This window comes from Toxotes jaculatrix, chromosome 8 (assembly GCF_017976425.1).
Source record: "Toxotes jaculatrix isolate fToxJac2 chromosome 8, fToxJac2.pri, whole genome shotgun sequence".
Classification (NCBI taxonomy): domain Eukaryota; kingdom Metazoa; phylum Chordata; class Actinopteri; family Toxotidae; genus Toxotes; species Toxotes jaculatrix.
This window is the reverse complement of record NC_054401.1, coordinates 2,287,336-2,302,711: the sequence shown is the minus strand read 5'-3', so window position 1 is coordinate 2,302,711 and position 15,376 is coordinate 2,287,336. Positions and strand designations below refer to the sequence as shown.

Sequence of the window (15,376 nt, the reverse complement as noted above, 5' to 3'; positions counted from 1 at the left end):
AACAACACACAGGGGCAAGAAATACACATTTATTTGCTGAAACTGAAGATGGATGGGAGTCTAGGGGAGATGTCCCTCCACAGTCACTCTGATCTGGCTCACAGCCAGGATGGCAGGGCCATGCTGCACTCCCGGGACCTTTCAGCTGCTTTCCCCAGGCCTTCCCTCGGGGGCCCCTCCATGTCTCTGGAGCCTGAACCCCGTCCACCGGCCTTCGACCACTCCATGTCAGCGTTGGGCTACAGCGGTGACTCGCCGTCCAGCTCCGGCAGCACCTACACCACCCTGACCCCCCTGCAGCCCTTTGATGACAAGTTCCACCACCACCATCACCACCACCACCCCTGCCTGCCCGTCAGCAATGTCATCGGCAGCTTCACCCTTATGCGTGAGGACCGAGGCCTCAGCACCAACTTCTACAACCCCTATGGCAAGGACCTCGCCATGTCCCAGAGCCTGTCTCCCCCCTCTGCAGGTTCAGGCCTGGGCTCCTCCATGCATGGCTATGGCAGTTTGGGTAACAGCCCCAATGGCAACAGTGGCCAGATGCTCCATGGCGGCTATGACGTCCACGGTGGGAGCCTCTTCTGCCGGACATCGGATTTTGGCCGTGAGATGTCCCCGCCAGGCTTAGGAGGAGGTGATGTGTCAGTGGGGCATCAGCTGAATAAAATGGAGGCTCACCAGCATGCCCCGGGCCACCACCCTCACATCTACAGCCAGCACTACCAGCCCCACCATCACCCGAGCCAGCAGGCCTCTAAGATGGGTGAGCACCTGCATTCCTCGTCGTCTGCCTCGTCCTCGCCCGGGGAGGGCATGCTGCCGGGCTTGCAGGGCAACGGAGGCAGTACCGGGGAGGAGATCAATACCAGGGATGTGGCCCAGAGGATCATCACTGAGCTGAAGAGGTACAGCATCCCCCAGGCCATCTTCGCCGAGAGGGTTCTGTGTAGGTCACAGGGCACACTGTCTGACCTCCTGAGGAACCCCAAGCCCTGGGGCAAGCTCAAGTCCGGCCGCGAGACCTTTAAGAGGATGTCCCGCTGGCTCCAGGAGCCCGAGTTTCAAAGAATGGCCTCACTCCGGCTGGAGGGTAAGATCTGGCTTTGCTCTCTATCTGCCTCACACACACACAAACACACACACACACACACATACGTACATACACACACGCTCACACAGAAACCACAACAACAAACAGACACACTCTCTCCCCCGGTTTTCCCCAAACACCTTCCTTCTCCATGTCTTCCAAAAAAATTCTTCTCTCCAGCAATCAGTATGCAGCTCAGGTTGAGACATGAGGAAAAGCAAAAGCATCATAGTGATGTTTCCCTTCTTCACAGCACTGTGAGTGTAGCACTGGGTTCTCTGTTGTCTCAGCAGCCTGGATAATAAGAAGTCATCAGCACATTGAGGACAGTTTGAGCAAGAAGGGGCCATATGTGCCGTTCCTTTGTTTACTTTGCTACCAAACAGCTCCTATTGATTTGTACAGTAGCTACAATAAAAAAGCCACAGACATTTGCCCTCCTCTTAAATGAACCATGAAGTTCAGCCTGAGCAGCGGTTGGCAATTTAATCGCTTTTGAGCCCACAAAATAATTTGTGCAGATATGCCATTCTGGAGCAATTGATTAATTCGAGCAGTGATTTATATCTGCTCAGCGTGTGGCTGAAGTTGAGTTGGCAAGGTAGCTGATGCAAATTAGACTTGAGCTTTTGCCAGACGTCTTTTATCAACGTCGTCACTGAGGCAATTACTGCGAGGCTAAATACAAATGTTCTGCTCGGAGGCAGCAGCTTGTAGTTTTGTGAGATTCTTCGTATCTGGGCAAAAAAAAAAAAAGAGGTCATTTGTTGAACTCTAGGCACATGGAGTCTTTAGAGCTGAATCGATGAGTTAACCGACAGAAAATGAATTGAGAGCTATTATAATCAATTAATAAAATTCAATTACGGAGCAAAAATGGCATACAAGCTTTTCAAAATATGGGAGAGGGCTGCCTTCTGTTTCAAATCAGTGTACATTTAATGAATGAGTGGAAAGAATGTTTGAGCTCAGAGCTTCTGATTGTTTTCACTTCTAACAATTTTCTGATTTTACAAACGTAATTTGCAACTATTTGGAAAAATAATTAAGAAATTAATTGACAGTCAAAGAATCACTAGCTGCAGGCCGAGTAGATTTCATGGGGTAAAGATTTTTTTTTTTTTTTTTGAAAGGCACATTGTAATCTGCTGCTTGACATTTAATATTCTTTGGGGATGTGAATTGAAGACACGACAGCACGCTGTACAGTGCCGTGTTACAGTGTTGTACCTCCACAGGGACCGAGGGCCCATCTGATACACGGCGCACAGAAAGAGATCCAAGTGAACACAGTAATATAAGATGAGCACGGACGAGTGTGTGTGTGTGTGTGTGTGTGTGTGTGTGTGTGTGTGTGTGTGTGTGTGTGTGTGTGTTCAAGTGGTCTGCTCACTGCGGGGGTCTGTGAGCAGTACGTGTGTGTGAGCCTGCCCAGTTGATCACTGCTTTTCGCTCTCTGTCAGCAGCTCGACTGATTAAGCCCAACAACACAATAGGGTTCATAGGTAATGATTGTGCACTCTTGCAATCCCTTCACAATTATTGATCTTTGATTGTTTGGCTCTGAGAGCACATGTGTACATCCTCCATTTAGCAAAACGTTACACCAATCACACTCAGGCCTCTTATCTAAAGATGGGTTGTCTCTGGGTTTGTTCTGTAAATCCACAGAAATGTTGTTTGACGAATCCAATCCTGCAGTTTTGAGACTTTGTATGTAAAAAACGTCTCTTCCTGTCCCACAGAAACCTAATCTCCCTCATGATAAAACAGCCCTTTGTTCCTTTAAGCAGATTTCTAATCGTCAATCATGCCTTCTTGATCTGCAGCATCCTTGTTTCTTCATCTTTACAAACACAAACATTATTTTAACGAGTCAGTGCTCCGAGTCCAAGCAGCTGATCAATCAGACTCATAAAAAATTAAAGTCCCTACACAGAGAAGTGTGCTAATGTTTGACAATGCTCCCCTCTCTCTCTCTCTCTCTCTCTCTCTCTCTCTCTCTCTCTCTCTCTCGCTCTGCTCCCACACACTCTGAAATTGCATATTTAGTTCTTGGCAAAGCCACAATTTGGACAGCTCGGCACTTTTCTACATAACCTACTTTCCGAAGGGGGTTGTTGTTTTTTTCCCCCCCGGCCAACCCCCTTTTGTTTAATTACAAGCCTCTATTGATTTCCATGGGAAAGAGCAGCACGCCTTGCCCACACACACCTCGGCCGCATCGGCGAATCGAGACTGGAATTAGAATGCGCGGTGCCCTGTGCTCCCCAGTCTGAAGATAGCTCAAGTGCTCTCTGCTTCACGCCTCAAGTTTTAAGATGATCCTCCTTAATGCAGCACTTGCTTAAATACATAGAAGGCCCTTCAGTGTCAACCAGCAGCCCTGTGTTATTTCCATAACTGTGTCTCCTATACGTGGGGAGCTGCAGAGCTCTCTGCGAGGCTGGACGCACAGTAATTATGGAATGTAGCTGCTGCCATTTTGTCTTTTCAAATAATTGTCTTTCTGCAGAGACATTTTGCTAAACACGGAGGAGGCGATCTCTTGGATTTATCCGCAGTATCTTGTTTTTGTGTGTTTGTGTGTGTGTGCATGTTTGTGTGTATGCTCTATGGATTACTGCGCTGTATATGAGATGCATCTCCAGCCCAACCTCGGGCTGTGGAGGAGGCAATCAGGATTTAGTTGGAGAAGAAGGCAGGATAAAGACAGCACAGCAGTGCTCCGACACTTAAAGTCGAGGGTTGGGGGGGGGGGGGGGGGATCAGAGACTATAACTTTAAAGATGATGGCCGAAGCCCTTGACTAAAGGTCTAAATGAATAAGAAAGGTCAATGCGGTTTACGTGTCGGCTCCAGTGCACCACCCCCACAGTAATGAAAGTCACAAAGCCTGGTCCACCTCTCGCTGCATACAGTTCACATTCGGCTAGCGAGGCTCAAAGGTCAGAGCCGATTCCATTTACATATCAGGAATTGTAAACAGGCCGACGTGGCTGTAGCTGCGCAGCACCAAACAAACAGGGTTGTTGTTGTTGTTGATTTTTTTTTTGTTGTTTTTTTTTATCTGGCTCTTGCAGCTCCCCCCACTCCAGCGCTGAACGGGTTAACCAGCCTCTGTGGGTCGAGGAGTCTGAGCTGCACAGATTTAATCAATAATTTCTATCAGCCCCTGGCCCAAGAAATCAGCAGGGGGTGGGCTGGGGCTGGAGGGGGGGTGGGATGGGGTTGGGGGGAGTGGGAGGGGTGGCTGGGATGGGGGGGGTACTCTAGCTGGGAGGGGGGGTGTAGGTTGAGACGCCGGGGGGTAGGGAAAGGGCTTTCGATCACGTTTCAGCAACACGAGACAGGGGCATACATCATGATTAGGGGCTGTTCCCACGATCATAAGAAGCCTATAGGGGAATATTTATGTCTCCAGGAGTAGCCCCAGCACCGGGGATTTATAGCATGGTAATTGTGAGCCTTTTACACATGATTACAGCATAAGGAAGCATTTACTTAATGGTCGGCGTTATGATCGTCAGAAAGGGAGAGAGCCGAGGATGGGATGGAGGCGAGGAGGAGGAGTGCTGCAGGACACCCCGACTCCTCCAACAAGCCATAAATCCACACTACAAGCAAGCTAGCCAGCACTATCATGTCATTCCTTTCATTACTACATGAGCTGAGAGTGCACCACTCTATATACCTTCTATAGCTGCAGCCCACCTCCCAGCCCCCAGCCCAGTAATATTGATGGTGGGGATGGTGTAGCGTCTGTGAAAAATGTAGCATTTGGAAAAAAAAAAAAAAAAAATTATTTCTCTTGTTGTGATATTGACATACTGCTGACATCTCGGCCTGTTCAGATTTTAATGAGACGTCGTTCGATAACTCTCAGAAATGCAAACGAGCTCTGGATGCCTAAACGCTAACAGGCCCCTGTAATCTCAAGTTGACAAGAGTGCATCCCCGAGTCAAAACATTTCCTTCAGATAATGATTTTAGAGGAGGACGTACGCAGGGAATTCACAGCCAGATTTATTCATGTCCAGCTGAGCGCTTAGCCCGGACCCACACAGCTCCGGACCCGGGCTCTGGCGCTGCTGTGGTGATCACACTTGTGTGGAAAAGACGGCAGTAAGGTCACACTTATTTTTCGAGCGCTCTGCTAATGAGAGAAATTTTCCACCGCGAGTTAGAGGAGTGAAGAGCCGGTCATACTGTAAACATCAGCAGCAGCTCTCGCTGTGTGAGATGTTTCTCAATAGGACGATGTAAGCCAGTCAATTGAACGTGTCAGTGCTGTTTTGTGGTTGATGTAATGCATGTTTGTAGCATGTGTGAGTTTGATTGTGTCTTTGTGAGTGTTAGGGTTTGAAATATGGGATTTTGAGGCCCACTGCCAGTTTATATCTCCATCTAATCAAGTCATTTCTGTCAATAATAGAGTTTCATAAACCTTGTTTTCTTAAAACAGCTGAAGAGGTTTGGCCGTGCAGCAGGATTATTCCAGCCAGTTTCCACTAGAAAGCAGCTTGTGTCAAGAATTTTTCAGAACAGATTTTGTGATCTGCATGTACCAGTCCCGTTTCCCAATAGTTGGTACTTATTTTTATAAAATAACACAAATAAGTTCATATGAGTAAGAAACTGTTACTGTTTTGGCAGATTTTTTAACTTAAATGTAAATAAGGCTTGAAAATGGCTCGTTCTTACGACGGGTTTTACGTGAAGGCTGTCGTGGCTGCTTTCATGTTAAAAAACGTACCATGTTACCCCCCCATGTTTTTATTCTTCTGAAGGTGGAAGAGCCTCTGAAACCGTATCATGGGCGTGTTAGGTCTAAATTAAGCTCCACAGTAAATAAAACGATCATCGCACGTTCAGATCAATAAACCAAAAAAAGAAAAACAAAAGATAGTTTTGTTTCCAGTTTTCAGGCTAATGTTTAATAAAACTCCAGTATCGGCACCAGTCCATCGCCCTTCCCTTCTCTGTGTGTGTGCATTTATTTGTGTGTAGGTGTGTGCATGTGCGTGCTCTGTTGTGTTGTGTGCGCAAACACCAATGCTTACACTTAGAAACGCATTTGATACCATCAGCAAAACAGTCGCTCAACTGCACAGTGCTGATTGAAACCTCTTAAAAGTGTGCATTTAGGTAATTGCATGACTCCCCCAAATATGTTTTAGTCCACTTAAGGCTTCTAAACACCCTGGGCAATGCCGAGTCTGCTTGTTTCACTCACCCCTGACGTAACCTGCCTTTAATAGAAAATAAATTAGTTCCCCCTAAAGTGATTATTACTCACTCACTGCCGCCACATGTAAATGACTTTTATGAGAAACTAATGATGTTGAAGTGTCCACTAAGGGAAAGGGAGGAGAGGAAGTGGAAGGAGATGGACAGAGAAAAGAGAAAGAGAGAGAGAGAGAGAGAGAGAGAGGGGCGAGGGAGGGGAGGGGAAGTTGGCTCGGTACACAAAGCCAGAGGTTGGTGTTATGTTTCCTGTAAATACAGAATTACAGCGTGTTCGAGGTGAAAGGTTCAGCGATGGATATGCAGAGGAACATGCAGCCTGAATTCAAAATGCTCGTCTGATTCTCAAAATGGATCTGAGCTCAGCCCACACACATCAGGCTATTTTTCTTCCTCACTCAACAAAACTGGCCTTTTTTTCCCTTTTTTTTTTTTTGCAGGGTAATTTTTTTTTTCTCGTAATTTCAGACCTTTCGTGAGGAAATCTAGATTATATAATTAGGCGGGCTGCCACAGCTACAGTGGTGTTGAACCCAGACCCTGAAGTTTTGTTTTGTGGTTGGTGTAAGCAAGACTGACATTAAAATACAAATTACCAGAAGACTTCATCACCTCTATTACCACTTAAAAAGTTTGAATATGGCCAACTTTGACACAGAGCTAATACAGCAAGAAATAATGACTTAATGAAATAATGTTTTTATCCTCTGTGGACCACGATATAAAAAACAGATACAGAAACATTAAGGAAGACAGAGTCTGCCTAAAATCTGGCAACTGTAGAGATCAATTTATTTTAAATGCACTTCAAACAATTCAAATTCATACTTTTGACTCGTTATTGTTTCTCACTAATCTGTGAGTGAATGAATCTTTCTCTTTCCGGCATATGCCTCTCGCTTTGCCCTGAGAATTAATTTCTCCTGGGTATCTGAATGTATACTGCAGCTTAAAATGTTAAACATACATGGAGGAGCAAAAAGCCAGTATCCAAAAGCGCTGTAATAAATTTAACTGCCACGTATTATGAGAAATATGTTGCAGCAATGACCCTGCAGCAGAACGAAAAGTTGAAGGGTTTACTGTTTGGTTGATGTGTCCTTTTTCAAAAAGAGAAGTGTGTGAGAAGCCTGCTCGTGTCTTTGAATGTGATTATTTTTTGGAAGACAAAGCCATTGTCAGTGGATGACAGCAGAGGATTTTTCACTTTGTCTTTAAGCCAGATTCATGTATAACTTTAGACTGTTTTTCAAAAAGCAGAATGAGGAGCATAATGAAAACCATGGCGGAAAACTTTAGAGGTTTGGCCTGGATGTAGTTATCTGTTTCGTCCCAGCAGCCTTACAGCAGCTCACTGGCAATAAGATGTGATAGGCTGAACATCTTGATTCCTTTACTGCACAATGAAGCAAGTTGCTGATTCATCTCTTTTAACTAATCAAAGTTGCTTAGCTAATCTGTTTTCTTTCAACAAATCCACTTTCCCTCAGCTTAATCCATTTGTCCTAGTTAGCCAGCCAGTCTGTTAGCTAACCTGTTTCCCTTTTCTTTTTTTTAATTTGTCTTTTTTCCATCTGCCTGCAGCCTGCAAGCGGAAGGAGCAGGAGCAGAACAAGCTGGAGCGCAACCAGGGCCCAAAGCGCACCCGGCTGGTGTTCACGGACTTGCAGCGGCGCACGCTCATGGCCATCTTCCGGGAGAACCACCGTCCGACCAAAGAGCTGCAGGTCACCATCTCCCAGCAGCTGGGCCTGGAGCTCTCCACTGTCAGCAACTTCTTCATGAATGCCCGCCGACGCAACCTCAACAAGTGGGCAGATGAGGGCCGGCCCTCCTCCACGGGCTCCTCGGGCTCCAGCGTTTCCTCCTCCGCGGTGTCCTGCAGCACGGCGTGATGACAGACCGCAGAGGAGGTGCGGTGGGGAGGGCGCTGAGGGAGCAAGGGGGCACATAGACTGGTCTAGGCAGAGATCAGCCGTAATAATTGTCCTCCTCGTTATCAGAAGGAGCGACGGAGCCAGCTATTATAGATGATATTATGAAGATGAAGCATTTCCCAAACCAAAGTTGATCGCTCCCTTGAAATGGAAGGGGGCGATACCCAGAGTGATATGATCGCAGGACGTGAGGTCCTGCTTGTACAGTCAAGGGTGCAAACATGATTTGACTCCGAAGAGTCACACCCTTACATAGACGCCATCTCATTGCATTATTTTGATTATGTAGATTAGAGATAATGAGGGTATTACAAATCAGGAGGAAGCATATTTTGGTGTACCTTCAAATCTATAGTCATCTCTCCAAACGTGAAGAATCAAGAGGTGCCGTTTGCTCACATCTGGAGAGCTCCATTGTGTAACTTCTTAATCAAAAATGTTCATCATCCAAAGATGTTAAAATCCTACCCCAATGTTCTTATAGCCCTGTTTTTCCTCAAAAATCAAGGTGAAAGAGGAAGAAAAGAGCGTTTTTTTTTTTGTTTTTTTTTTTAACTTAATTTTTTTCTGAAGAACCTGATTTCCCTTTCTTAGCATGTGTTTCCATGGTGATGGTTCCCAGGTCTGTGTGGCGTTGTTCCAAGTTCGGAGCCTGGAATTATCAGGAGGGTTCTGTAGTGTCTCTGTGACTCCCAGCTGTCAATCATTTACCATCAACAGGAGCCTTTCCTGTGCTTTGTGAAGATGGTCCCGCCCTGAATGAATCAGAGTTTTCAAGGGGGAACCGCAGTGCATCTCACCGTACACCAGGACAGAATCAATAAACACAAGTAGGACGCAGAAACAGACTTGTTGGTGCAAACGTCTAGCTTTAAGACTCTCAATGAGCTTCCAAGTGAAAGCTCCTCAGCCATTTTTTGACTCAAAATCAAGCCAAAAAAAAAAAGAGAAAAAAAAGAAAAACAGCCTTTGAGCACAAAGGCTCCACGGGGAAGAGGTACACCAGACACAATGTATAGTGACATTGTAGTATTTTTTCCACTCATTTCCAAACAACTGTACACACCTCTGCTCCATTATGAAATCTTTTTTTTACAGATGTCTAGAAAATGGAGGAATGTGATTCTTTCAGCCCTTTTTGTACAGATTTCAAGCACATCGCTCTGTTTATAGAAACACATTGGAAGTGCAGGGCAGTTTGTTTCAGCCCTGCTGACGTACAAGGTCATTTTTTTGGTCCACAAAGGAAAGGCTTTGATATGCCTCCTTATAACCAGTAGTTAAAAATCAAACCAAGAACGTTTCAAATGCAATTGCTGATCTGATCAACGTATTTATTACTGCATTTGTGTATTTATTGTTTTCCCTTTTTCTTTCCTCTTTCTATTTATTTGGTTATTTATTTATGCTATCTATATACTGTAAGTATTTATTTAACAATGCTCTGTATGTCTGTGTGAAACTGAAGACTTTTTCTGATGGGCACTTTTAGCTGTAGAATCCCATCGTAATACCAAAGATTAACATTGCCTCCCTGAATGTACGGCCTGAGTCCCTACACCCTGTACCCAATCCCGACCCGATCCAGCCCGACCCACCCAGTGATGTTAAGTATCTCTCTCTATCTTTAAGGCCTGGCCTTTGTTTTGTTTTGTTTTTTATTTTGTAGAATAATGGGGATTTCTTTACTCTTGCAAATGTCTCTGCGGTCAGCTCTTAATGCCAAGGCCAAAGCTTGTTTGAATGTTGTGATAATATTTATAATTAATAACATTATGAATAATAACAGTAATAATAATAATAATGATGACGATGATAACAATGATGATGTGGCATCCCATAGGTTCACAGGTTGCTTGTAAAGTTGTGTTCAGACCAATGCCATCTGGTGGACTGTGTAAAGTGTCTGGGGACCCACTTAAAGCACCGTCTGAAGGCCCCACTGAGTGCGAGTCCTTCAGGGTCACATGCAAACATGCGTACTGTGTGTCTGCCTGGGGAAATGCATGGTTGTGACCCCCCTCCCATCTCCCTCACCTGCCCCCCTCCCCAGTGCAGTGCAGACAGTCTTGTCTATGTCCAGCTCAGTGTGATCTCACTGTCCTCCACATGCCAAGCCCTTCTGCCAGTTGTCTCAGTTCCAAGAGGGTTCATTCCTGGACTTTGAGGTTTTGTTTTTTTTTTGTTTTTTGTTTTTTTGGAGGGAGGGGGGGGGGGGGTTATTACGGTATGTTTCTTGTTTAATTTGGATCTTGGGTCTTCTTCCATTTCTTGGGGTTCTGAAGGTCTTAGGAAATTTTCCTGGCCTTTTAGTGTCTTCAGGTTTCTTCCAGGCCTTTTGGAGTTCTTCTTGATTGTTCCTCATCTCCTGGAGATCTCTAATTTAGTTGCACAACCTCTTAGGTTGGTTTGTAGGGTATTTCCTTGGACTATAAGGGTTGTAGAGTTTGTTCCTCATCTTGCAGGATTCCCTGATTAGGTTGCAAGGCCCTTGAGGTTCGTAGAGTTTGTCCCTGGCCGTTCTTGGATTCATTCCTGATCATCTGATCATCGGGTGTCCTTTGAGTTTGTTCCAGGTCCTCTAAGGTTCTTAGGGTTCCACCTGAAACTTGCACAGGCATAAGTGACTTGATTTTCCAGCCATTTACTTGGCGAATGCCTAAATTGGGAGAAATCACCCAAGATCTGGTTCTCTGACCCCTGTGTAAACGCTGGTAAAGAGTGGCGAGGCAAGCTTGGTCGGTTTCCACAATCTCTCTCTCTCTCTCTCTCTTTTTTCCTCGCTCTCTTTCTCTGTCTTTAACGTTGGAAGGGGTGGGTTGCCGGGGCCCCCTTCACAGCGTGCACTTGAAAGACGGGCGGTCATGAAAGAGGCCATCGACTTTTTCGTGGACTTCAAAGGGAAGGCTGTTTTCATCCCGTCTCCTTTCTGGGTATCTGGTCTGGGGTCCGCTCTTGGCCAGACCTGTGGGCTTTAGGGGGCATTCAAAGGGGGCGGGGGGAGATCAGAGAGGAGGCTGAATCATCCAGAATGAGGATAGTGGTAGTGGTGTGTGCGTAGAAGAGGTGGGAGGGGGGTTGTTTGAGGAACAGGAGGTGTTGGAGTAGTGGGGCATGGAGCTGAATTAAACTTTAATGAGCAACAATTGTAAGCATGCTGAGAGCGAAGGGGGGGCGTGATGGAGAGGGTGTGTAGTTGAGTCTGTACAGAGGGGAAAAATGAAAAATAAAAGAGCTTGGAGGCTCCTCTGCCGACCCCTGCTCGCTACTGTCATTGTATCAAAGCTGAGGTGACACCTTTCAGGTCTCTCTTTGTCTCCATGACTGGGAGCCTAAAATGGAGACAGCGCTTTTTGTATTGAGCCACCTTCTGCTCCGTGTCAAGCAGGGAAGCTCTTCCCTTTCTGTACAGAGAGGAGGTGGGAGGGTGAGAGGAAGGAGTGAATCCATTTGGCTGCTGCAGGTGATCCACGTTGCCATTTTAGCCTGCGGCACCCCCTAGTGGCTTTTCTAGAAACTTGACCCTGAAACAAGTCTGGCAGCCGAGGCGGTTGCAGAGCGTAAATAATGAAATAGCAGAACTGAAAGCTAACATATACACTTTCAGGATAAAAAAGAAAAAAGACCAAAAAAAATTACATTTTTTTTGATAATGTTTAAACCAAAAAAAAAAACAACAACCAAAGATTGATGGGTAACTGCTGAATCATTATGTATCATGGGTAGTTTTAGCAGTTCCCTATCAGAGCTACCGTAGCACTCAGAGGATTCAAAAAAGCACCAGTGGGGTTCCGCGTGCTGATTATTTATGTTGCATAAAACAGTATTATGTTGAGCTGGAACTGAGAAACTGACATGAGGCAGTGTCTTCAGATGGAAGTCTTTTGACTCTGTAAACCCCAGTGTCCCCTGTCTGTCCCTGCCCTCTCCCCTGTGTGTACATGAAGACTTTACCCATCTACCTCAACTGTGTGAGATGTTGTGTGGCAAAGATATTCCTTAACCAAAGAATCCATCCTGTCAGGGTGTCTGTCTATCTATCTATCTATCTATCTTGTCTGTCCATCCGTCTCTTCTTCATGCCTTTTACTCCAAACCAAATGTGCTGGAATCAATCCGTAACAGGAGCCGATCGAGGCCCCCGTCCAGCCAAAGCTTAAGTCCAGTATGCTAGAGTGTCCCATTGATCCATGCTCTGTATATAAATAAAATCATTCTCAAGACCAAAAAAGAAGGAGGTGACAATCCAAGCAAGGAGGATCTTGCTGTAATCAACGTTGCCTATTCCTTGTTTTCCGAAAACTAGAATCATGTGACTTGCTGTAACAGAAAAAGCCCAAGAATTAAAATGCTCATCCCAAGATTAAAAAAGGTCAGAGGAGACAGAAGCTATTTTTCCACATTTGTAAGCCACCCCTCCCACCCCTGTTTTTTCCGAAATGTTTAGTGTAGTTGAAATACTGTTCGATCCCACTGTTGTAAGTAGGAATTAATGAAATCCATACAAAAAGCTTTAAACGGGGAAGAGCTGAGGGAAATATTATATTTGAGTCTAAGTTTCCTCAGCTTGGACTCGACCCACCATGCTTTATCGTGCCATTCTTGTTCATGTGTTAGACTTACTAATGAATGTGGCTAACCAACCAAAGGCTTTAAAAAAAAAGAAAAAAAAAGATACACAACACTTTAAACGTCAATCATGGTGGGACATTTTGTATCAACAACTAAAGAAAATCCCTTTGAATACCTCATGTGAAAATTGTTTGTTGTGATGTTGCACTAAAAAAATAAAAATGACTCATTTGTAACCCAACGCTGCACTCTGCTGACTTTATTCTGACCTTGTTGGAGGTGTTAGCGGGGAAGCTCTCTGGGTTTTTAAAGGCCAACATTGACATCATATTTTGATATTTTTAGAAACTGCAGTAATACACTGCTTTACAGTCTTAAACTGTTCTCTTAAATAGGATTATATTCATCTGAGAAAAGTGCAAGAAATCACCCTTAGGAACCCGGGTGTTCCCCTTGTATTTGGCCTTAATTTACATTTGTTTTTTGCATGACAAATGTTTCATAACTATAATCAGTGGTGGTTCTACATTGAATTACTCCCAGGGCGACACAGAGTCTCCCCGTCCAGATGATGTGCGACAGTTACTCCTTATCTTCCAAAGTGCAGATCTGTATTGTCAGCCCTTCACGTTCAGTTATTTTGAAAAACAATAATGCTGTTCTGAAGTTTAATCTGTACAGTAATGTCCAATAGGCCACCATGCCCCCTTGTCGCGGGTCACGGTGTTCTTCTATTTAAATGAGAAGAAATCACCAAATCACCAGCATACATAAATACGTACATACATAAAAACCCATTTTCTGTATTTTCTGCATGTATGGACTTTTGAAGAGAAGAGAAACACCTCTCTCACAGAAAAGTGAGAGAGGTGATGATCATATGACTCCTCCTTTGTCAGGGAGGAGTCATATGATGATCATCCCATTGGCCAGCAGATTCGTTTCACAGATAACAAGAAAAGTAAGTTTGCTTTCAAGAAAACCCCAAAACAAATCATTGAAATCCTGATAGTTTCTGTGATTTAACTGCATTTATTCTCATTTAACAGCTGGAATTTCTGAGGAGGACAGCATGCTTCATAGATCTGTTGATGAGCTGCAGCTTCACTCAAGGGACTTAAACAATGCACACAGCCAACAATTATGGACAGGTTAATGGGTGATGCAACAGTGAATACCCTGGTTGACAACACATATTCTCCAGGCACTCTCATGCTCCTCTCTCGGGCTGTGCGACACCCCCCGAGCAGGCCCGAGAGCCTGTGCACTCTCATCTCAGTCAGGGTGCCGTCTATACACGCATATGCTGCTGGGGCATGCTGGGAGATGGGGATGGCTCCCACACTCTCCATAAAGCCAGACACCAACCTGAGTTAAGGTGCCGTCTACACATGCATATGCTGGGAGATGGAGAGTCTGACTGACATGGAGCTAGATAAGTAGTACTTTTCTGTTTGACTGCACCAGATGATACTGTGGTTTCAAGTGGATTATTATTATTATTAATAATAATAATAGAAGACCATCTTTGTTATTTTGCATGGCTGATTGTAACCCTACATAATCTTCACTTATATTTTGTGTTGTGAAATGGTGCTAGTACATTCATGAGATGTGCTCTACAAATACAGACTGATGTCATTTTCACATGGTACTGGTGCAAATACAGATTATATCATGGTATGTTTTGGGCTTCGTTGGTAAAGAGGTTTATGTGTACGTGGGTAAAGAGGGTGTGTTTGAAGAACAGGGCAGTGGGTGTGCTTGTGTAACTGTTTATGAGTTTTTATTGAGAAACAACAGTTTTTCTACAGCTTTTGGACTCAATCGGTTTCTTCTTTTACAAACTATTTCCCCAGCCTTGAAAAAAACCCGTTCAGATGGCACAGATGAGGCTGGGGTGTGAGTGTGGGTGTGTGTGTGTGTGTGTGTGTGTGAAAATGTCCATAGTTTGACGCTAATTCCCCCCAAATTCAGCCTCATGTCTAAACAATACTTGTCCACAGAGCGTTAGCTTATCAGATTTTAAAGCAGTAGTTTAACATTTTGGGAAACGCGTTTATTCCTGCCAAGAAAGTCAGTAAAATATGAAACCAGAAAAAAAAAAAAACACTACAGCCCCTCTGAAGTTCACTGCACCTAAAAAATAGGCCAGTCTGTTTGTGAAACCGCAACTTGTCCTTTTTTATTTTTCATTTCTTGTTTAAAAAAGGACATATTTCAGTGAGGGACTGAGCAAATAATTCCTATATAGGACTATTGTGATAAGTGATAAGGATATTGTGAGAAATTTTTTATTATTTTGGAAAAGCTTGTCATTGTAATGACTCACAGGAACTTGTTATTCTTCCCATCAAATTAATGGAAATGGGCTTCCATTCCACCCACTTTTTGCTCAAGTGGCTCAGTGTTTGATGAGAAGGTCAGTAGAAAATAAAAACACACCAACAGGTTTTTCTTCTTATGCAAGACGTTACTTTCTCTATAGGCACCTAGTGTATGGTATAATATCAACATGTGCACA

General features: G+C 44.5%; 1 protein-coding gene across 1 annotated transcript; it reads left to right on the top strand.

Moving 5' to 3' along the window:
- The first annotated feature begins 48 nt into the window (after nucleotides 1–48).
- onecutl (one cut domain, family member, like) lies at nucleotides 49–8,238 on the top strand. The gene is made up of 2 exons (XM_041044967.1): nucleotides 49–1,096; nucleotides 7,928–8,238. The coding sequence occupies exons 1-2, from the start codon at nucleotides 49–51 to the stop codon at nucleotides 8,236–8,238; spliced, it is 1,359 nt and encodes a 452-aa protein (XP_040900901.1).
- The last annotated feature ends 7,138 nt before the right edge of the window (nucleotides 8,239–15,376 follow it).

Coding starts and splice junctions, on each gene's coding strand:
- onecutl (XM_041044967.1), top strand. CDS start 49: ATGGATGGGAGTCTAGGGGAGATGTCCCTCCACAGTCACTCTGATCTG. Junction 1,097..7,927: donor GGCCTCACTCCGGCTGGAGG/GTAAGATCTGGC, acceptor ATCTGCCTGCAG/CCTGCAAGCGGAAGGAGCAG.